This window comes from Notamacropus eugenii, chromosome 1 (genome assembly GCF_028372415.1).
Source record: "Notamacropus eugenii isolate mMacEug1 chromosome 1, mMacEug1.pri_v2, whole genome shotgun sequence".
Classification (NCBI taxonomy): Eukaryota; Metazoa; Chordata; class Mammalia; order Diprotodontia; family Macropodidae; genus Notamacropus; species Notamacropus eugenii.
In genome coordinates this window covers 703,259,544-703,284,166 of record NC_092872.1, presented here as the reverse complement: position 1 = coordinate 703,284,166, position 24,623 = coordinate 703,259,544, and the positions used below count along the sequence as shown (strand labels likewise).

Below are 24,623 nucleotides of genomic sequence, written 5' to 3'. Positions count from 1 at the left end.
GAGATGAGATGGCTCTCCAAAGAGAAAATTGCCTTGAGCATAGTTTTTAAAAACAGCTAGCATTTGCATAGTGATTTAAGGTTTGCAAAGAGCTTTATAAATATTATCTCATTTGAAGCCTACAATATTCCTGGGAGGTAAGTGCAATTATCATCCTCCCATCAAGATATTGAGATTCAGAGAGATGAAGCAATCCATGACATGCCCATAGTCAGGGAGCTGGAAGAATACTTAGAAGTCATTCCCCTCCCCCCCCCGCCATTTTACAGATGGGGAAACCAAAGCACATAAAATTTAAATGACTTATCTAAGATGACACCAACAATAAATCAGTTCAAACAGGAAGACTTCAGAGAGGCCTGGAAAGACTTATATGAACTGATGCAGAGTGAAAGGAGCAGAACCAAGAGAACTTTGTACACAGCAACAATTACAGTGTGCGAGGAATTTTTCTGATGGACTTAGTACTTCATTGCAAAGCAAGGACTTAAAAAATTCCCAATGGACTCATGAGGCAAAATGACTCCCACATCCAGAGAAAGAACTATGAAATTTGATAGCTGAATGAGGCAGATCATTTTCTTTTGTATTATGTTTTGTTATGTTTTATGATTTCTCCCATTCATTTTAATCCTTCTATGCAACATGACTAAGGTAAAAATGTATTTAATAGGAATGTATGTGTAAAACTTATATAAAATTGTATACCGTCTCAGGGAGGGGAAAAATCTAAGATATATGGAAGTGATTGTAGAATGCTGAAAACAAATAAAATAATTTAATTTTTTAAAAGATTAAAAAAATAATAAATCAATTCAAGTTCTCTGACTCCAAATTCAGGCCTCTTTCTTCTACATCTAAAAGAGTACAGAGGAGAGCCTTGAGGTGCCAGGGTTCTAGTGTTACAACTAGCCTTGTCTGGATTAAGACAGAGAGAAAACACGCTTAAGTTACATGATAAGGGATTTGAGTTTTGATTTAAAGGAACTTTCCCTATGAAATACTAATTAAATTCCATTCAATAAACAACAATACCTCTCCGAAGGGAATTTAAATTCGATTTGGCAAGATAATAGGAGTACCGAGAATAGACTATCTCTCAGACCTTGAATATCTCTGTGGCCTTTTACAAACATAACTAACTTTGGAACTGTGCTTTTTAAAAAGTAGTCACAATGTCTAAACCCTCTCTCTCCAAAATATCACGGTTAGGCCTATATGTCAAAGAGGTGAAAGTCAGAATAAATAAAAAGTTTCTACAAACCAAACTATTCATAGTAGCACTTTTTTTTTTGTGATAATAAAGACCTGAAAACAAAGCAAATGAGGCAGTTGAAGCAGTTAGGAAGCCCAGTGGATGGAACACGGAAATCAGGAAGATGATGGTTTGAATCCTGCCTTGGATTTTTGTTAGCTAGAAGGCAAATTACTTCACATTTCAGCCTCAGCTTCCTCTTCTGTAAAATGGGAGGAATAATAATGCTTCCCTCACTGAGCATCAAAAAATATGTGTAAAGTATTTGGTAAAACTTAAAAAGCTATCTATAAATGAGAGTCATTATCTGATGCCCATTGATAAACCGATAAAACAAATCTGGCGTGTGAGCATAACTGATTATAACTGTACCAAAGAAATGATGAAACTGAAGAAATCAGAAAAGCATGGAAAGACATGTATGAACTGATGCAGAATGAAGTAATCAGAACTAGGATAACACTATATCCATTGATTATAACAATGTAAACAGAAAGAACCACATGCAACAAAAAGAATATGGATACTTTGTAATTATAATGATGCAGCTTGGACCAGGAGAAGTCAAGTCAATAGGCTTTTATTAAGTATCTACTACGTGCCAGATCTTATTGTTAAGTACTTGGGGATAGAAAGGCAAAAAAAAAAAAAAAAACCCAAAAAACCAGAATTCAAAAAATGTACCTGTAACCTCACATACGAGGTTGAGGGATGGTGTGTGTGGACTACTACATATATCATCAGACAAAATCAGTATGTCATTTGGTTTTGCTAAACTACTGTTTCCTTTCTTTTTCTATTGTTTATGACAGATTGGCTTACTGAGTAATGGTAAGGGGAGGGACATATCCAGGAATGAAGGTTATAGAGGAAAAAAATGATACCAAGGAAAACATTTTAAAAAAATAAACAAAGCCATAATTTTGAGTTGTGTGAAGCAGGATCTTGCCTAACAGCATGGGGCTGGATTAATGACTTCTCTGAGTCACTTCCAGGCCCCATGACTCTCGGAGCAGGTGTCTCCTGAACATGCATCTCAGCCCAGGGTTTCTCAAGAGCCCTTGTCATTCAAAGAATTTTTCCCAAGCAAGAGGCAGAAAAGCTGTTTGTAAGATGAGTCAGAGGCACCCCGTGTTACCCAGTCTGACAAGTGGCCCGGTTTGATATACGGGCAAGAGAGAAGCAGGCGCTGATCCTAATCATAGGAGACAGCCTGTATCTCCTGACCCCGTCAGCAAGGGCAAGACCACACAGGGGAAAGGGAAAGAGACAGCAGAGGTGTGGGAAGGAAGGCTCGAATCCAGAGGCTTCCTAGCAGCCTGCAGCTTTCTCTCCATGAGGAAAAGGGGTAGCAGAGAAAGCTCAAAACAGACCGCCAATTTAGAGCTGCCTTGCATCCTCTCAGGAGACTCAACAGCCTCCCCAAAGCGTGGGATTGAAACAGGGTGAGAGACAAAGGGAGAAAAAAATATTCCCTCTGTCCATTTCCCCTCTTACCAGCCCATCCCTCTCCAAACCCCTATCCCTTGGACCTGAACTGGCTGATTTCCCAGGAATTCCTCCCCAAAGTCAGCCCCTCCTATTCTGTTTCTTCTCCTGTTGTGAGTTCAGAGCCAGAACAGATGGCCGAGGCTCCCACAAAGAGGCCTTTTTCATCAAGCAACCCACAAGGCAGGAAGCCACAATAACACCCTGGGTTCAAGAGAGTCTGTCTTCCCAAGAGCTGAACACACTGCCACATCTATGGGGCCTTAGAGCATGGCTGCAAGATGGTGGCAGGCCAAGGCTGGCATCCTGGTGCAGTGGAGAGGGGCAAGTCCAGCATTCACTGGATTGGCATTCTGGAAAACTCATTGTGTAAAATGAAGATGACATGACCTATAGCTATAGAGAATAAGGAGGCTTGAATACGATGACCAATCAATCAAAATGTATTTACTAGGTTTGTGCTACATTCCAGGTGTTAGTATGGGAGGTTAGGTTATAGAGAGCACCTCGCAAACCTTTCATTACTTTTTTTTCAATTTTCAAACATTTTCCCCTTCCCTGCCCCCTCACATTAGAGGAAAACAAAACACAACACACTTTTAACAATAATAATTAAGCAAAACAAATTCCCACACTGGCCAAAACCAAAAATGAGTATCTCAGTCTGCACCCTGAGTCCATCACCTCTCTGTCAGTGGAGCCTCCCTAATCACGGGGGATCACTGTGGTCTCTTAAGCCTGTGTAAAGCGCTAGATAAATGCCAGCTGTCATATGGGATAAGGAGAGGACCTGTGACTTCACTGATATAGGGAGCAGTCAGGTGAGAAAGAGCGCAGCTAGGAGGCGCCATAGCGCATACAGCCCCAGGCCTGGAGTCAGGAAGACTCATTTTCCTGGGTTCAAATCTGACCTCAGACACTTTACTAGCTATGTGACCCTGGGCAAGTCACTTCACCTGGTTTGCCTCAGTTTCCTCATCTGTCAAATGAGCTGGAGAAGGAAATGGGAAACAACTCCTGAATCTTTGCCAAAAAAAATCCCAAATGGGGTCGTGGAGAGTCAGACACAACCGAAAATGACTAAACAACAACAAATGAGGAAATTTCCTCTACCAAGGCAGGTCAGCCACTTCCCTACAATTTACAATCTTAGAGAGTTGCCCAAAGGAGTGACTTGCCCAGGGTCATACAGCACAGGTAGGATTTGAACCCAGATCTTCTTGATTCAGAGGCCATCTCCTGTCCACTAGATCACAATGCCTCTTGCCTATTATTTTAATGATTCCCATGTTTATGATGCCCAGTGAAAATACCAGCCCACTGCTGAGCCCTATCTCTATTCTTTTACAGATATGAGAAAAACATGGCAGGAGGTGAGGAATGCCATACACTTAACCAAGGTATCTCAGCAGATGAGGTTTCTGAACCAAGAAAGACACCACTCAATCACAGAGATTCAACAGTCCTAGCCAAGGTCGGTTCTTCTCAGTCTGCTGCTGCCTCCACTCCCCAAAAATGCCTTACCAAGTCCATCTACCCCAGAGAGAAACCTTAGGCAGGTTCCCCAAAAGATGTCTAGACTTCTTCAGTTACCCAGGCCAGGTCGGAGCAAGATGCAGCTTCAAGACCCAGCATACTACAGATCAGTAATTTATAGTGAGAAGAATCTACTCAAAGAAGGACACTGGGTCTGCAGTGAGTAAAAGGTAAAGCTGCCTCTAAAAATAGAGGTATAGCTTCTTGGAAATACTGAAGGGAAATGAGCGAAGGCCCTCCCTCTGCGGGGAGAGAGAGCCCTGTGGGGATATCCTCAGTTCTTCCATGCATCAGGATCTTGGTCCCTCTTTCCAAGTAGGCCTGAGAGAGCAGCTGGGTGGCACCATTGTGCACAGATCACTGGCTTGGAAACCCCAAAGACTCATCTTCCTGAGTTCAAATCTAGCCCCAGATACTTCCTAGCTGTGTGACGCTGGGCAAGTCAATTAACCCTGTTTGCCTCAGTTTCCTCATCTGTCAAATCAGCTGGAGGAAAAAAAATGGCAAAGCACTCTAATATCTTTGCCAAGAAAATCCCAAATGGAGTCATAAAGAGTCAGGCCCAGCTGAACAATAACAAACCTAGGCTTGAGTCTTACCTACCACTTAATGTGCGACCTAGGTAAGTTATCTCTGAATCTCAGTTTCTCCATCTCTAAAATGAAGGAGTTGGACTGGATGATTTCAGGTCTAAATCTATGATTCTAAATCTCCTAAGTCCACCCCCTCAAACACCAATATTCCTCTCACGTAGAAGTCCCTCATTAATAATAGTAGTAGTACTTACAGAGTGCTTCAAAGTTTAAATTCAAAGGACTTCCCAAATATTATCTCATTTTATCCTTATAAACTCATGAGGTAGGTGCCATTATTATCCCCATTTTATACGTGTGGAAACTGAGGCAGGCAGAGGGAAGTTAAATGATTTGACGAGGGTGGTTGTTGCTGTTTGTCCTTCCATTCTCCAAGAGGACCATGACATCAGAAAGGTGATGCCACAAACATGCAAGTGAATTTGATTTAAATGACAGAGGGCTGTGCAAAGAAACCAGTCTTACTTCATCCTCCAGAGCCATCTGGGTCCAGGGGCAATATATCGATCAGGACGAGACCTTAGCCTTTTCAACTACCATCTTTAACATGTCTCAGTTTGACTCATTCAGTGATTAAGGATAGGTAAGAAATGAGGCAAAGGATGGTTTCTTTTGCCTAGTCAAAAAAAATCAATCTGGGAGGGGAAGACCACAATTAGTAAATATTTGAATCCAGGTCTTCCTGACTCAGAGTCTTGGCCTGTACCACTTGACTGTATCTGTACCTACAAAACTAGATCCCTTCCGAAATCTCATGATTCTCCTTTCCAGGGCAAAATGGCATTCACATTATGCCAATTATCAACTAAATTATTCTAGGATGGATGTCAATTTAGTCATAGGCAGAGGTTAGCAACTTTTAGCCTATATCCTAAAGATGGCATGAAGGTCAAATTTCTTTCTTTAATTTTCTCAATTAATAATAATCTCACTCTCTCCCACCCCTGCTTAAGTTGAAAAAAGGCAAAAACAAAATCTTTATAACAAATAAGCAAAAAAGATTCCCACGTACCCATGTCCAAAAATCACATTCCTCAATTTGTACCCTGAATCGCATGGCACTTTTCAATGGCACACAGAGTCGTCAATTAACCCATCAATAAGTATTTATTAAGTACCTAGTATGTGCTATCATTCGATATGCTAGGCACTGAGAATATAAGTACAAAAACCTCCCACAGGATAATACCACTAGCCTTTCTCAGCAGGATGGAGTTGATGACAACTGTAATGAACCTCAGTCCTAAATACCATTTGTCCTTTGTCTTGGAGAACAGTTCATGAACTCTATTTCTATTTCCCTTTCCTTGGGAGAGAGAGGTGGGGGCTCATAGGTATGGGATGCTGAATCATCAGACACTACTGTAATGTCATTTTTGCCTTTATTTTTCTTTCTTCTAAGGGAAAGGGGGGGGCAAAGTATTATTGGGAAATAACTATGGCATGAAATACAAAAGGCAACAAGCTTTTAAAGTTAAACAAAAATACAGTTGTCCAAAACTCAAAATAATTTGGGGCAAACAGTTCTAGTCATGGAGTTGCATGGGCCTGAGTTCAAATTCAGGTTCTAATACATTTACTGGCTGGGAGAGTGAGCAATGAATTTAACCTAAGTCTCAATTTCCCCATCTGCAAAAAGGAAATGATCATACTTATACTATCTACCTCGCATCACTGCCATGGGAAAAGCATTTTATAAAGACTTCTGTGGTGCTTTGTTATTTTAGGGGTCCTCTGTCTCATCAGATCATAGATTTAGATCTATATGGGAGCCCAGAAATCATTCTGATCAACCCCTCATTTTTTTTTATAGATGAAGAAAATAAGACCCCCGAACAGGGGGCTAGGTGGCTCTATAGTAGATAAAGTACTTGGCCTCTAGTCAGGAAAACTCATCTTCCCGAGTTCAAATCTGGCCTCAGATACTTACTAGCTGTGTAACTCTGGGCAAGTCACTTAATTCTGTTCGCCTCAGTTTTCTCATCTGTCAAACGAGCTGGAGAAGGAAACAGCAAACCACTCCAGTATGTCTGCCAAGAAAACCTCAAATGAGGTCACAAAGTGTCCTCACATGACACATGACACTCACACTAGGGTGTGTGACTAGACACGATTGAAATGACTGAACAACAACAACAAATTGAGACCCAGTGTGGTTATGTGACCTGTCTAAGGTCACAAAGGAAATAAATATCACAGCTGAGATGTGAACTAAGGACCCCTGGCTTCACAACCAATATAATTTCCATTGCCCCATGTCATGAGACTCAAGGCTCACGATACTTCAGCACAATTTTGCCATTGGCCTTTCTAACCAAGGTCACAGACTCAACAATTTCGAGCATGGGGAGGAAGAAAGGATATGAGCCTTAAAGGCTGTCTGATCCAGAGGTGGCAATGAGCCCACAACACTCCTGAACACTGCCTAAACTGGATTAAAATGTAATTGGGAAACATTTAACAAAATAACTAAAATACAATAAAACATAGCGTTAATATGTGGTTTTTCTAAGTCGATTAAAAATTCTAAGTCTATTCTAAGTCAATGTGTCACACACAAGGATACTTATGTAGGGTTTAGTGGTCCCCATTTTGACATTAATTTGACACCACTGCTCCCATACAATCCCTTCATTTTGTAGATGAGGAAACCAAAGGCCAGGGAGTTTACATATCCACGGTCATACTGATAATGAACAGCACGGCTAAGATTTGAATAGCTGCCCTGTGGCCTTAATCAGATCTTTTCTCCCTCCATCATCCTTGACTTACTGCTCTGGCCTGAAGGATTTACTATGAAACCATCCTTATTTTTATTACTTTATTTTTTAAATGTTTAAATTTTATTCACTTCATTTAGATTATCATGATTACAATTACGTAATATTTGTTATTATGTAATATTATAAAATATTAGGTATTTATTAATAAGAAACCAACTATGAACAAAAGGAAAACCCCAGAATTCTTCAGGTAACTTTTTTGTTTTGTTTGCAGTCCCTTCAGCTTCACCAATCATCCACCACCACAACAGAGACACATGGGGTTGTAAACCAGGCTGTGAAGGCTCAGTCACACTTCAGATGAGGGAAGGAGCCTCAAATCTTTTCAAAGCAGGGTCCAGGTTTTAGTTCAGGAGTGAATCTTGAAACTAACCTCTCTAGGTCACTTCTGTGGATGGTTGGATCTTTTTTTAATGTCAAACTCATTGAGAAAACACAGAAGTCTCAGGATTGTACTCTTGGATTCACGGGATATTTCAGCAAGTCAACTGAGGCTTGTACTTGGTGCAGTCCCCCTCTGTCTTTCTTCTTGATCCCTAGAGTGGCTGCCACAGAGACTCTTCAACTCTGTCTGCTTTACTGCTATAATACTCCCAGAATCTATTCTCTCTCCTCTCCACTCCATCCCCCACATGGTGGCCATATTAGTACTGCTAGACCCACTGTAAAGAACCTTCAGACACTCCCTATTGCCTCTAGAATTAAATATCCATTTCTTTGGCCTTCCGGGCCCTCCACAATCTGGGCCCAGCTCATCTTCACATATATTAATATATTATTATTCATGTATTATATTTATATCACATATATCATATATTAATCCTCTCCCTGCCCCACCCCACACACACTGTACATTACAACCAAACTAGTCTGCTCGCTGCTCCCCATAAACAAGATGCCCTTTTCCCCCCAGCTCCACCCCAGTTGTTAGTATCCTTCCCCAATCTGCTCTGTATTTATTTTGAATATACAGGGCATCCCAAAAGTCTTAGCAAAGTTTTAAGCTATTGAAGCTTATAAATGAAACCATATTTACTTCTCCACTACCTACCTCAAAAGGCTGCTAGGATCAAAGCGCTTCTGTGCAGCTACCCTAGCTCCCCAGCAGAATGTCAGTTTCTTGAAGACAGACACTGTCTTGGTTTTATATTTGCATCCCATAGTCCCTGACAATCAATCACTCATGAATATTTATTAAGCATTTACTTTGCACCAGGCGTTGTACCAAAGGCTAGGGATAAAATTAAAATAGCCCAAAGAGTCCTTACGTTCAAGGAGTTTTTATTCAAACAGTGGAGACAACACGTAAATAAATCAGCAGATACAAGATACACACAGAGGACACAAAAGGTAGCCTTGGAGAGTTTGCCTTAGTAGGGACTTAATAAATGCTTATTGATGGATTCATTGCTAATGGATCTACTATCACAAGAATGAGATGCTATGGGGTCCAAAGACAGAGGAGAAAACACATGCTGGGAGTTCCCTGAGAGGTGCCTTACTAAGATGGGAGAAATAAGTGAACCAAACGATGGCTAAGTAACTGGCACTTTGGTGGTGCTGTTAGTCTGGCCATTTTTCAGTCATTTTTTCAGTCATGTCTGACCCTCCATGACCCCATGTTGGATTTTCTTGGCAAAGACATTGGTATGGTTTGCCATTTCTTTCTCTAGTTAATTTTATAGATAAGGAAACTGAGACAAACAGGGTTAATGACTTGCCCAGGGTCATACAGCCAGGAAGTATCTGAGGCCAAGTTTCAATTCAGGTCTTCCTGACTCCAGATCTGGCATTCTAACCACTATGCCACCAAGCTGCCTCATAATGTATTGAAAGAAATCAAATAGGATATATCTTGGAAGACTCTGGCCTGTCTGTGGTAGAATTGTTTGGGGTAAGATGACAGGAAGCATCGTTTGGTCCTGGGTCTTTCCATCCTCTCCTTGTGCCACAACTATGGTGAGTAAGGGTACTCACAGATGTCTGTGTTTATCTAGAACTGTGGCTTGTGCTGCTCTAGAAAACGCCCCCAAGGTACTCACTATAACTGGAGTTGTAAATTGAGAAGCACCCACTATGTGCTAAGCATTTTTTACAAATATTCTTATTGGTTTCTCACAACAACCTTGAGAAGTACGTGCTATTATGATCTCCATTTTACAGTTGAGGAAACTGAAGCATACAAATCAAGTGACTTGCTCAGGGTCACATAGCTAGGACATGTCTGAGGCTGGATTTGAACTCAGGTCTTACTGACTCTAGACCCAGGACTCTATCCACTGCGCCACCAGCTGCCATAGTACATGGGAATGAAAGCTGTCATCAGATCCAGTCTGGAGCTCCCAATCTGAATGGTACAAGCTGAGCTTTTCCCCAACCCTCCATTACCTGGAACAGGTGACCAGCAATGAGTATCACATTGCAGTAGCTGTATATACATATTATACACATACATGTATATATGTGTTTATACATACATATATATATACAAATATATAAAGATATCTCATTTCCAAAGGGAAAAAAGTTTTAAGGATCATAGTATATACAATGACTACAATAATGCGAATGAAAGTCTAAATGGCAGCTAAGCTCATGTTAAGGGCACCAGTGTTGGTGCCAGGGAACAAATCATGAAACATTCCTCCCTCCTGTATCGGAAGGACAGAAACACATGGACAGAAGATGGGCAGCTGGTTTTAGAGTCAGGAAGACTTGTGGATATGTACAGGTATGTCCCTGAGGCAATCGCTTAATATCTCAGTGTCCTGGGAAATTCTAAAACTATATAAGTTACAGAGAAGATATTAACATGCATTGGTTATATGGGAGTTATATGGAAGTTCCCTGTACCAAATTCTAGTGAATCCAAAAGTAAGGAGATACAAGGAGTATTTAATCTCCTTTCTCAGAGTCAAGGAACAATCTTATAAAAAAAAGTCAGTCAGCAATCACTTATTATGCTCTCACTGTATACCAGGAATTGTCCTAAATGCTGGGGATCTAGACAAAAAAAACAAAAGGATCCCTACCCTCAATAAGCCTACATTCTAATGGGGGACTACATGCAAACAATGTACATACGGAATATATGTATGTATATGCATATATATATACATGCATATGTATATATACACATATATATGTATACACACAATGTATGTAAATGAAATCACTGATCTACTCCAGTCTCTATCCCTATATCATTTATAACTGAAAGTAATGCATCTGGAATAAAAATGCAAAATATGGACTGGGAAAAATCTTTGCATTAAGCACTTTCTGATAATTCTCTGACACACAAAATCATCAAGGAATTGCTACAAATTTGTAAGACCAAGAGCCATCTTCCAAGTTAACTGGTCAAAGGATATAGGGGCAGTTCTTGAAGGAAGAAATTTTTTAAAAAACCTCTTTGACAGCAGAGACTGTGCAGTACATGGCATATAGCAGGTACTTAATAAACGTTTGTTAATTGACCTACAAATTACCAAATAACTGGATGAAAAAGCACTCAAAATATTCAGTAATGAGGGAAATGAAAATTATAACAATCTCATCAAATCGATGAAGATAATAAAAAAATGATAAAAATTCAGAACTTCCATGTCAGTGGAAAAACTGACACATGTTATTCTACTACTCGTGGAATTGTGAACTGGCTCAATCTTTTTGAAGAGTGATATGGAATTATACAAGGAGAATTACAAACACAGCCATGCCATTTGATCCTGCGAGTCGCCAGGAGGTGGATTTGTTGTTCAGTCATTTCAGGCATGTCTGACTCTTGGTGATCCAATGGGGGTTTTCTTGGCAAAGACATTAGACTGGTTTAGCTATTTCTTTCTCCAACTCATTTTACAGGTGAGGAAACTGAGGCAAACAAGGGCTTGCCCAGGGTCACACAGGTAGTAAGTGTCTGAGGTCAGATTTTAACTCAGGACCAGTGCTCTATCCACTGTACCGCTCAGCTGCCCCCAGGAGGTGGATACTTTAAGCATATTACTGACAAGGGAAAAAAAATTCTGCAAAAATTATCAGTACTAGCACTAGCCCCTAATAGAAAAAAATAACCTGAAATCAAACGAAATGCTCACTAACTAGAAAATTAAATTATGATATATAAATGTAATGGAATAGTTATTATTGTTCAATAAAGATCAAATATAAAGTATTTTTTAAAAATAAGAGGGATGAAATAATGACACGGTAAATTAATTAGATAATAGATGTCATACAAAATGAGTAGGCATGCATAGCTTGTGATCTACATCTTTGGAAAAAGTACTCACACCAACAGATTATAAACTACTTGAGTTTGTATCTACGTATTTATCACCTAGTACAGAGCCTGGTATATCGCAGAAGCTTAATAAATGCTTATTGATTGATGAAATCACAAATCCATCAAACTAGCCTAAAGTATACACAGACAGTCCCCTGCTGACAAATAAGTTACGCTCTCAAAGTTCATTTGTAAGACCTGCAAACACGTTTCCACGTAGAAATGACATTATATATGGCTGGGATCTTAAGCTACCCCCAAAAAAGGCATATTCAACCCATAATGGAATTGGACTATATGGATGAACTCACCTGAATTCTAATGAACCCAAAAGTAAGGAGATACATGGAATATCTTATCTCATTTCTCAGAGCCAAGGAACAATCCTATGAAAAAGTCATTCAACAGTCATTTATTATGCTCTTACTGTATACCAGGAATTGTCCTAAATGCCAGGGATCCAAAGAAAGAGACAAAAGAGTCCCCACACTCAAGAAGCCTACATTCTAATGGGGAGGCTACATGCAAACAATTATGTACATACAGAATATATATGCATGTATGCATTTATGTATACAATGTACATATGTATATAAATGTATATGTATGTGTGTACACACACACACACACACACACACACATACACACACACACTGTAAATCAAAGGCATTCTCAGAGGGAAGGCTCTACCAATGGGAAAGGTCTAGAAAGGAATCCTGCAGAAAGTAGGAGTTGAGCTGAGTCTAAAAAGAAACCAGGACAGCTAGTGGTGCAGTAGATAGAGCACCAGTACAGGAGTCAGGAGGACCTGAGTTCAAATCTCACCTCAGATATTTGATATTCACTAGCTGTGTGACCTTGAGCAAGTCACTTAACCCCAACTGCCTCATCCTGGGTCATCTCTAGTCATCCTGATGAATATCTGGTCACTGGATTCAAATGACTCTGGAGAAGTGAGGCTGGTGACCTGCACAGCCCTCCCTCACTCAAAACAAAGTCAAGTGCAAGTCATGTCATCATTTCTCTGATGGCATGGTCTTCTTTGGCAATGAAGAACGAACACACAAAGGCAACCAGGGGTAAGAGGTGAGGAAAGAGAACATCCCAGTCATGGGGGAAAGCCAGCGAAAAAGCATGGAGTTGAGAAATGGGAGTGTCCAGTATAAGGAATGGCAAGGAGGCTGGTGTCAATGGATCACTGAGTATATACAGATGTATATAAGAGAATAAGATGTAAGACTGAAATGATAAGAATGGGCCAAGCTGTGAAGTTCTTTAAATGAAGAATGGGATTTTCTTTTGATCCTTGAAAGTACAAGGAGCTACTAGTTTATTGCAGGGGTGAGGGGAGAATATTTTGGCAGCTAAGTGAGGGTTATATTGGAGAGTGGAGACACTTGTGGCAGACCAACCATCAGACTTTTGTAGTAGGCTAGGTACAAGGTGATGAAGGCCTGCTCCAGTGTGGTAGCTCTATCAGCAAAGAGAACACAAGAGACCTAGGCAAGAAAACAGCAAGATTTGGCAATGGACTGGATAGGTGGGATGAAGGAGAGACGGCAGTCAAGGATAACCTGGGCGGATTGGGTGTGTTGGGCTGAGGGGAGAGTTTGGGGGGAAAGATAATGAGTTCTGTTTTGGACATGATGACTTTGAGATGTCTGTGAAATATCCAGTTTAAGATGTCTGAAAAGCAATTGATAATGGGAGCCTGGAAGTCAGAAGAGAAATTAGGGCTGGATGAATAGAACTGAAGAATTATCTGCCTTGAGATGAGACTGGAATCCATGGAAGCTGATGAGATTTTGAAATTGGTGAAATTTGTCTTTTGACTCCCTTCTGCACTCCCCGCCATGCCCTGGACCCCAGGGTCTCCAGGGTTCAGAGTCCTTGAATCTCAGCCAGGTGGTCATGGATTGTCTTCAAGTGAGAGACTACTTAGATATAAAAGAGAGAGAAGTGGATGAATGAACAGATGACAGACGGACACATCGATTTGTTCTTGTACTATATACTATATCCACAGTGAGATATATAAAAAAGATATAGCCATGTGAAAAAGCAAGTCCATGTGCTGCACTGGGACATGAAGAGACCTCTAACACAGTGTGTAGAAGATTTCAGAAAGAAAATGGACAAGAACCACACAGAACAAGGAGGTACACCATTGGAAGGAGTGCCCACACCCACAAGACCACAGATCCAGTGAAGAAATGAAATATCTACAAGAAAAAAGCGTATCTGGGAAGCTAGGTGACATAGGGGACAGAGAGCTAAACCTGGAGTCAGGAATACCTGAGTATTTAAATCTGGCCTCACTCACTGGTCATTTACCCACTGCCTGCCTCAGCTTCCCCATTTGTAAAATGATGATAATAGTTGTCCCTATCCCACAGAGTTGGTATAAGGAGCATATGAGATTATTAAGGCACTTTGCAAACTTTAATGCCATTGTTACTATTTTCTACTCAAATACCTAAGAAAATCTGATCTCATCTCTACAGTTGTTCCATCCGACAATCACACCCATCCAAGCCTGCCTGTGCTATATGACTCTCGTCCTCACATCCCATAAGTTCACCATAAGAGGCACACTTAATCTGCTAGGGGTCTTCCTCCCTTTCTTTTGACATTCCCAGGATATTGGTCTGTCTGTGGGTCATCTCTCCCTTTTACCTGGTGATAAGCCCATCTTTTTTTCACTCTTACATTTCTTTGATAGATTTCTTCTGCTCTACTTCTCCTTCATAACTCTTTGGGATACATAGTTTGGTCTGCTCACACACACACCCCAGGATTCTCCACTGCCATATGGCTGTCATCCTCCTTCCCAAACATCTGTCTATGCATCAATCAACCAATTAACCCATCGATCAACAAGCACTCATAAGAAGCCTATGATGATGCACCCAGCCCCCTACTAGGGGCTGAGAATATAAGCATAAAAAAACCCCAAACAGTCCTCGCCATCAAGGAGTTTATATAGGAGATATAATATGTAAACATATGAATAGATGCAAACAGATTTAAAATACACAAATATAAGTATAGTTACAAAATAAATACTAAGTCATTTGCAGAGGCAGCCCTACAAGTGGGGGCAGAGGAAAGTTCCCACAAAGAGATGGCCCCTGAGCAGAACTTCAAAGGAAGTTAGGTTTCTAATGAGCAGAAATGAAGAGGGGAGCAGAATAAGGGAATATAGGCCAGAGCAGATTTCTTCATTAAAAGCTTAAAATTACACTGACCCATGAATGTACATATACATATATACATAAGCACAAAGGTGTATATAGTGTATGTATATCTCATAAGTTATACACACACACACACACACACACACACACACACACACACACACACACACACACACACACACACACACACACACACACACACACACACACACACACACACACCCCCTGAGGAAGCATAGCAGAATGGATAGATTGACTTTGAAATCAAGGAAGAGCTGGGTTCAGGTTCTCCCCTCTGTCACATACTGGTTCTGTGAACCTGGACAAATTCCTTAAATGCCCAGTTCTACAAGCAGTTCTTTTCTACTTTAAGCAGCAGAAAGTTCAAGACCTACCCAGGGGGACAGTTTCCTCACCTGCAAGTTTTCTGTACCACTGAAATCACAGGACCAGTTCTTACCTCATATGCCTGTATAACATGACATATCATCAATATCCCTGGGGAACCTAAAACATTTATAATGGATCTATAATGTCCCCATCACCATATCCCCTCATTGCTCTGGTTTGCATTTATGGCATTTGGTTTCTGGATATAAAATTGGAAACGTATCCATTTTTCTGAAATATTTCGAAGATATGCTTAAATTTACAACCATTTCACCTTCCAATCTAAAAACTGGCAAAGGCAAATCAGGAAACCCAGAATGTTCTGCTATGCCCACAACATCCTCATGAAGCACCCATGTACCTAGATGCCCAGTTAGGAGCCTGCCAATGACTCAACTATCCAGACCAAGCTTAATCAAATGACTGCACAGATATGCTCTGTGGCATTATCACTTATGTGCCAGGCATTGTGCTAAGTGCTGCGATACAAAGAGTGGCAAAAGACAAAAAAAGGCAAAAGCCCTAAAGGAGCTTACAATCTAAAGGAGGAGACAACAAGCAAACAAATATGTACAACAAGCTCTATACAGGAAAAATCAGAGTTAATTAAGAGACAGAAGGCACTAGAATTAAGAGGGGCTGGGAAAGGCTTTCTGTAGAAGATGGAATTTTAGTTAGGATTTAAGTCAGTGGGCAGAGATGAGGAGAGAGAGTGTTCCAGGTATGGGGGACAGAGAGAAAATGTCAGGAGTCAGTTGGTGGAACAGCAAGCAGACCAGTGCTTCTGGGCCAGAGTATTTGGTGGGGAGTTACGTGTAAAAAGACTAGAAAGGTAAGGGAGGGGAAAAGTCAGGAAGGGCTTTGAATACCAAACAAAGAATTGATCCTGGAAGTGTTAAGAAGCCTTTACTGAGTTTGCTGCTTTGGGGTGTGTGTGACACATTGGACCAGTGCTTTAGGAAAATCACTGTAGTGGCCAAATGGAGGAGCTATTAGAATGGGGAGAAACTTGAGGCTGGTGGACCTGTCAGCAGCGATTGCAGCAGTCCAGGCGTGAGGTGAAAAGGGTCTTCACTGGGGGGTGGCAGTGTTAGAGGACAGAAGGGGACATAATTGAGAGCTATTGCAAAAGGTAAAATCAACAGGCCTTGAGGCAACAGCCTGGACATGGTGGATGAGAGATAATGAGGAATCCAGGATGACTCCTAGATTGTGAACTTGAAGGACTGGAAGGATGGTGTTGTCCTGTACAGGAATAGGGAAGTGGCGAGCAGGAGAGGGTGTAAGGGGAAGGATGGTGAATTCTGTTTCGGTCATGTCTATCTGTAACTTTGCAGAATATAGGGAGCTCTACAGAGAATGTGCCCTAGAAAATCCTGTGCATTTGTAGCCTTCACCTCACCTACCTGGTCTGATGGATGATAGCTAGCAAGTCTCGTTCCCTCTCTGGGTCACAATCTGCTCATATGGAAAAGGAGAGGGTGGGAACTTAAAAAGCCTGTGTTCTAAGGGCCCTTCTTTCTTTGAATCCAGTGATCCTAAGTCCCCTAAAGTATGCAAAACAACATACACCTTTAGCTTATTTTGGATCCTTATAATAAACAACCCTTCAAGGTGCTATTATCCTTATTTTATAGATAAGGAAACTGAGTCTGAGACAGAAGGGACCAGTCCAGAGTCATAGAAGAAGGAAGTGTCTGAGGCCGAATCTGACTGAGCCTCAGAGGTCCCACCAGGGAGTTTACGTTTCTGAAGGCCCTGTCCTTTTGTGCCCAATGTAAAAGTGAGTCAGGCTCAGGATATGTGAGACTTTTTTTTAATTCTTAAGAAAAGAGGAGACATTAAATTGTCATCCTCTCATGGGGGCTTTAGGCCTCCAGAGAGGTGGGCCAGGGGCAGGAGCACAGATGTTATACTAAGGGTTCCAGCCTCCCATTGGGCGGCACTCCTTAGGAACCCCCTCTGAGTCTAATGAATGGGTTTCTCCCTGGGGCTGATGAGTGTCCTCAGATGACTTCTGGGAAGCAAGTGCTTTTTCCTCTCTAGGTCAGAGTCTGTTCATGTGGAAAAGGAAAGGGTTGAAATGGATAATGCCTCATGTCCTCTCCAACTTAAAAAAAATCTATGTTCTAGGAGCCCTCCTAACTCTGAATCCTATGATCCTGAACCCTCTTATCTCATCAGAAAAACTGGGATCAATAATAATCATAGAATCTCAGAGCTAGAAACAACCCAGAGGGCATTTGGTCCAAACTGAACCCAAATCCAGAAATCTTCTCAGCCAGGGACCCTCCAAATGAAAGCCACCAGAGACAGGCAACTCCCTCTCTCTTCAGGCAGCCCCTTCTTTGGATAGATAGCTCTAGTGGTTGGTAAGTCTTCTCTCATATTAGCTAAAATCCCCTCTACAACTCCCCAGCTTCCATTGTTCCCAGTTCTCTGGGGCCAACAAGGTGTGTAGAAATCTCCCTTACTCACAATATCCCTTAACACACAATCTAGCTGTCACATCCCCTCTCAATCTTCTCCAAGCTAAACACCTCCAACTGTAACCAGCAATCCTATAGCAGTTTCAAACTCAGTTTGTCCAAGATAGATCTCTCATTTATCTCCAAGTCTCCATCTCTTCTGAACTTCCCTATTATGGTTGAGAGTGCCTCCATCTTCCCAGTCATGGATCAAAACCTCAAGTACTGTCTCACTCATCTCCCACATCTACTCCATTACCAAATCTCGGAATCACAAAGAGTCAGACATGACAGAAAAAACAACTGAACAAAAAACAACCCATCTACTAACATGACTATCCAGGATATTCTGTTTCCCATCATACCTTTGTATTGGCTGCCTCCCCCGCTCAGCTTAGAATACTCCTCCCCCATGATCTTTAATTCCTAGCTTCCTGGACTTTCTTCAAGACTCAGATCAAATCAGCCATTCTGGCAAAAGTCTTTTCTGGTCCCCCTCCCCCCAGGAGCTAGCTCCCTCTCTTCTCAGACTGTCTTGTATATACCTACTTGTTTTCCTGTTTTCACCCAATAATAATTGCTAGCATTTGTATAGTGCTTTTTGAAGATTTACAAAGTACTGTACATGCTATCTCAGTTGATCCTCACAACAGCCCTCTGAGGTGGGTGCTATTATTATTCCCATTTTATAGATGAGAAAATTGAGGATGAGAAAAGTTAAAAGACTTGCCCAGGATCATACAGATAATGTCTGAGGCAAGATCTGAACTCAGGTCTTCCTGACATTCTAACCCAGGGTGGGAAACCTGTGGCCTCGAGGTGACATGTGGCCCTCTAAGTCCTCAAGTGCAGCCCTTTGACAATTCAAACTTCACAGGTAAATGAGTTCTGTATCCCTGTTCTACAACATATTACGTCCTTTAGGCTGGAGATTGTTTTTACCTTTCTTTGTATGTGTGTGTGTGTGTGTGTGTGTGTGTGTATACACACACACATACACACACACACATATGTATTTGCTCTTGGCACTTTGGGGAACCAAGTCATACACAGGATTGCTTTCCACTACCTCTTTCCCTTAGCCAGAAGGAGCTAGAAACACCATGATCTCTATCGTTCCAGAGACAATCATTTTATTCTTTAAAGACTTGGCTGGCAGTGAAGGTAGGACCCATGGTGGGAGGGTCAATGGCCCTGGTGAGCTGAAGACTTGAAGGGATGGGGTAAAGCTGGTCAAGCTGGGAAGTGAGGGCATATCCTCCAGGCTCCCATCTTACGTAGGAGGTGAGTGCACTATAGACACAGATAGAGGTACAGCAGAGTCCCATCACACCACATTTAACTTCCAGGACTTCTCTTGCCATATTGCATTTAACTTAAGGAAACTCAACGATGGACTGAGCAAAAAGAGAAAGAGAGAAAAAGAGCAATTTCCATTGCACATCTGTTCTCAATGCTCCCAATAAGGGGAGATGAAGATAAGACTCTAAAATCACATGTTATTTGTGAAATCATTTCAAGGTATCTTTTCTCCCCTAATTATCAGTTTCCCTGCCAGCTAAATCTTTACCTATTTTTGGTTTCCTCTAAATTCTGGTTTCCATCTCACTTCTAATCAATAGTTTAATTGAGTATTATGAAAAATAAAATTAACATTCAATTGTTTCCATAGGAACCATGTTGCCTCCCCATTCTGATTCAGAAGGCTTTCTTTTAGAGACCTTAGCCCCTTTACAGCTGTTCAAAAACACTATACTATCCTTTCTGAGTTGTCTCACCTTTCTTCCTGACTTTATAACCCAAGCTCATACTCTTTACTATATGGAGGTTTTGTTACTTTGGCCATCGACGTAGTCACATAGAAACGTTAACTAAATCCTCGTCCCCTCCTATGTGGATGACGTATACTACAACTTTCTTTTTTTAAAAAAACTTTATCTTTATTACATATAAAAAGTTTTTAATATTTTATTTTTAAATTCTGAGTTCCAAATTTTCTTCTTCTCCTTCCCCTCTTTGAGAAGACAAGCGATTTGATATAGATTATACAAGTGCAGTCATGCAAAAATCTATTTTCATGTTAGCCATGTTGCAAAAGAAAACACAGACCAAGAATATGACAATTTTCTGGGGAATCTTCTTGACTTCCATGTCTCCCCTTCCCAGCCCTCCCATGCAGGCCACCACAATAAACTTCCTGTTTGAAAAACTGGATATCTACAAAATAAAGTCCATATTCCTCTGGACTCCACAATCTAACCCCATTTCATCTACTCAGCCTCCCACCTCACTGCTCCCCAGCACTCACTCTCCTCTTACAGTCAGGTCAATTCCTATCTTTGCCCTCATACTGGGTCCCATCTTGGAGTGTCCTCTCTCTATCCTTATGTCTAGCCTTATCCATCTTCCAATATATGCTGTCTCCCCATTAAACTAAAAGCTCCTTGAATGCAAGGATTGTCTTTTGTCTTTCTTTGTACCTTCAGTGCTTAGCAAGATGCCTGGTACATCAAAAGTCCTTAATGAATGCTTGTCGATTGACAAGTCATACCTGGGGTCTGCCATGGAGCTTTCTTGAACAAATCTGGCTCAATGATCACTTCCTTCCCTAAACTGTCACCAAACCTCTTCTTTAGATCCCATACTCAAGCACTAAATGAGATTGAAACTTTGTTTTTCTAGGATGACTTTTCTTTGTTTTATTTTGTTTCCCTCTGAAATCTCTTATCCTCTGTGTGGCATTTTCTTCTAATAACTATTGTTTGGCCATTTTTTCAAGGATTAAGATTCAATAGAAACCACAAAATCATAACCAAGAAACATCTCTGTTCAGGCAACCAGACTATACTTACCCTTGTTGAAGGAAGGAAGGGCCAGGGATACTCTTCTTGTCCTGGAGGCACTGCTCTTCAGGCCTCTAAACAATTTTAGAATGCCCAAGAACAGGGGGCCCTCCGTCCCTTGGGCTTCCACAGACCAGGTATTAACCATGCTGGGTAACCCAACAGACAACCAACAACCCAAAGGCTTTGGGAGATTTCTCTGTATCCACTGTGCACCATATCTCACTTTCCATTCTCTGTATCCACCATCTGCCATGCCTCACTTTCCTTTTCTGTATCCACCATCTACCAAGCCTCACTGCCCACTCACTCCGCAACCCCAGATGGTCAAACCACCCTTACCTGGAAGCTGCAATCTCCGCTTTCTGCTTGGCGATGGTAGCCGCTCTTTCGGCTGCCTCGACGGCTCGGTCAACCTTCTCCCGGATCTTGCTGGCCCTCAGCGGAATCAGGTTCTTGCGCTTTCCACTCACCAGAATATTCTGCTTATATTTCCCTTCCTCCTTTGTACCATCCGGGAAAGTCATGCACCCATAGCCATGACGCTTATTGTTAGCCCATTCCCCCTCGTACTTGAGTCCATCTGAGCGCTGGCTCAGCCCAAAGCCAGACCGTTTGTCGTTCTTCCACTCGCCCACGTAGGTCTCAGTTGTGGTGGCATCAATGTCATCCTCAATGACAGACAGCTCCGCCTCCCCCTCACCTAGGCTGATGGTGGAGTTGATGTCACTGGCAGTGGAGCTGACCGTACTCATTCCAGCCTCGCTGCGGAAGGAACTCTGCTTGCTCCTCTGGCTGGCCAGGCTACTCTTGGATTCCGACTTCCGCAGTTTCAAGCCACTCAGTAGGGACCGCCGGAAAAGCCCCTTTTTCTTGCTCTTGAGGATTTCGGCATCACTATGAGCTACAAGGACGAAGCCCCCCCGGGACACCGCAGGGCTGCCGGCCACAGCAGGTGAGGCATCTGGATGCAGTGCTGTGCCATTGGTGTGCTCACTTCTCAGCGAGTTGATGGACGTCCTCAGGGGTGACCTGATGACCGCAGCCATGCCGTACGGGACGCTCTGCCGGACGCCATAGCCTTGGCGCATTCCACCAACCCATTGACCCTGGTAAGTCCCTGGGAAAGACAGAAGACAGATGAGTGAGCTGTTGCTTCGGCCCTATACATGGTACAACATAAGTTAAGGCAGGATAAAAGACTCTATAACGAGGAGACCAACTTTTGGAAGAGAGAAGAATGGGGTAGGGAGTGGGGAAGATCTTTCATCATCTCATTTCTCTATTCAAAAACCTTCAGTCATTCTCCACTGACTAAAAGATGAAGTCTAAGCTCCTTAACTTGGCAGTCAGAGTTCTCTGCAATATAGCGCCAATTCATGGACTTTCTGCCCCATCTAGACTGGTCTATTCTCCATTCCCCCAAACACTCTCAGTGAATTCCAAATTCTGTACCTTTGCTCGTGCTCTAATGGAGAACTGGCCAAAGATGGTGACAGTGTAAAAGTCTGGAATTCCAGAATGGCTACTCTCAGATTAATGAGTAGTTCCTCCAAGAACACAAAAATCCCTTGGTCAGTAAGAGTGGACCAGAGAGAAGATGGAAAGGAGGAGGGCCTTCCCAAGCTATTCCTCTTGGATCCTGTTTCTCACAGATGCATTTGCAAAAATAAAACTTCTCCCTAAAGCAAGCCCCGACCCAAAGATTTACACAATCCCAGATTTGGTGGATTCAGATAAATTACAAGAAAAAAATCAGTCAAACCATCTTAATGAACTTCCTAGTCCAGTCAGTCAAAACTATCCATTGAATAGTCAGGCAGATCCACATGTCATCTATGCTGAATTTATGAGAAGCATGTATCACAGTAGACAGAACAAGCAGTCTTGAAATAAGGATGATCTGGGTTTAATTCCTGCTTCTTACACACACTTGCTGAGTCTCTGAGCAGGTCACTTAGCTTCTCAATTCCCTTCCTTTTCTCTCTTCCTCTTCCTAAGCTACCCTAACAGTATAAGTGACTGCAGGTAACCATCTGGATTAATTAATGCAATCATAGGTCCAATACAAGCAAAAACCTTAGTGTATAGGGTCTAGATTTTGAAGGCCCAGAAAGGTTAAATAATCTACCTAAAGTCACACAGATTATAAGTAACAGAGGTAAGACTAGAACCTGGAGAACTATATGATCCAGTGTTCTTTCCACTCTGACCAATTTCCATACTGCCTTCAACATATCATGGGGATCTCTGAATTCATCTAATCCAGATGCCCTTCTTTGACAGATTAGAAAATTGAGGCTCAGAGGAGGACTTGTGCAGGGTCAGAAAACTGGTAAATTATTTGAGGCAGGATTCCAACCCAGATCTTCAAGTATTGTGCCCTATCTACCACCACTGCTCCCTTCAAAGATTCCACCAATGTGGACATTTTCTCTACCACAGGTTTCCTTTGCTGTAGAAAAAAATCTGTATTAGCTGCTATGAAAATAAAAATGAACCTGGTCACCACCCAAGTGAGATGAGCCTTTCGGAGTTCTGGTAGGCTGGTTCTTAAACAACAGATACAACAGATAGAGCCTGGGCCAAGGCTACATATTCGTAGTCACAGTATTGTCAAAGGCAGTCAAGTGATGCATTTGAAAGCTGGACTTGAAGTTAGGAAGATTTGAGTTCAGATCTCAAGCCTTAGATACTTACTGATTGTATGATACTGAGTAAGTCACTTGAGGGTCTCTGAACCTGAGTTGCCTCATCTGTAAAATAAGAGGGTTGGGCTGCATGGCCTCTAGGACTTCTAGTTTTGAATTTTTGATTCTATGATTCCAAACTGGGGGGAAATGGGAAGAGGAGACACCTCCTTCTAGAAAATCACATTAAGTTGTGTTAGAGAAAGGAACAAGCTATGGGTGTGGCGAGAAGAATCTGGGAATGAGCAAGAGAAAGGCAGGACTAAGATGCCAGTTAAGGAACTCCTCACCCCAAGGCAGCAGAAGACACTGAGCATCTGAGACTTTAAGGATCAGGAAGGATCCGATTTTTATCCCTTGGGTGGGGGTGGGGAGTGGAGAATAGGTGGGGTTGCCTTAGTGGTCCCTTTAACTCCTAGGAAGCATAATTCTCCCTGCTCTGGGAAAAAATAATAACTGGAGACTAGATCTGAAACCAAAAAGAATTTAACCTTTTGCAGAATTAATGATGATTAGTGCCCTTTCCTCTCAAGCAGTTAGAAAAGAAGCTCCTTAAAAACAGAGACTGATTCATTCTGGTTTTGTGTCCCCCTTGCAAAACACAGTGCCTGGCACATAGTAAGTCCTTAATGAATGTTTCTTGATTGAGTGATTGAAGCAACTGTCAATATCCTAAAATTTCTCTAGTTTTAGATTATAAATTGGTTTTTCTTGTATTTTTTTCTTGGAATATGGCTAATACATAATTTTTATATGTGTCTATACATATTTGTAATCAGTTTTATTTCTCTTGCCTTCTCAATGTGTAGGGGAGGGGGAATAGGAGAGAATTTGGAACTGAAAATAAAAATGAATTGTTAGAAAAATTATAAATTGTCAATCTGTATTAGTCGAGGGAGTTTCCTCACCAGAGAGCTCCCTGGGCCAATGAAATAACAGAACCTGAGCATTAAACACACACACACACACACACACACAAACACAAAACAAAATCTTTCCAGTCACCAAGGCTTGTTCAAGCCTTCCAGGAACCAAAGCAAGAAAGTGGAAAAGTGAACAAGTGGTGGGAAAGGCTAAAATCCTGTTATAAAACAA

The 24,623-nt window shown here is 41.7% G+C and overlaps 1 protein-coding gene across 1 annotated transcript in view; it reads right to left on the bottom strand.

The window, feature by feature from the left end:
* Positions 1-21,946, bottom strand: part of LOC140521342 (junctophilin-3-like) — a 124,685-nt gene extending 102,739 nt beyond the window's left edge. Inside the window, exon 1 of the mRNA XM_072636275.1 lies at positions 21,181-21,946. Within this exon, the coding sequence (XP_072492376.1) occupies positions 21,181-21,929 (749 nt within the window). The 5' untranslated portion in view covers positions 21,930-21,946. The remainder of the gene's footprint in view (positions 1-21,180) is intronic.
* Positions 21,947-24,623: the final 2,677 nt, after the last annotated feature.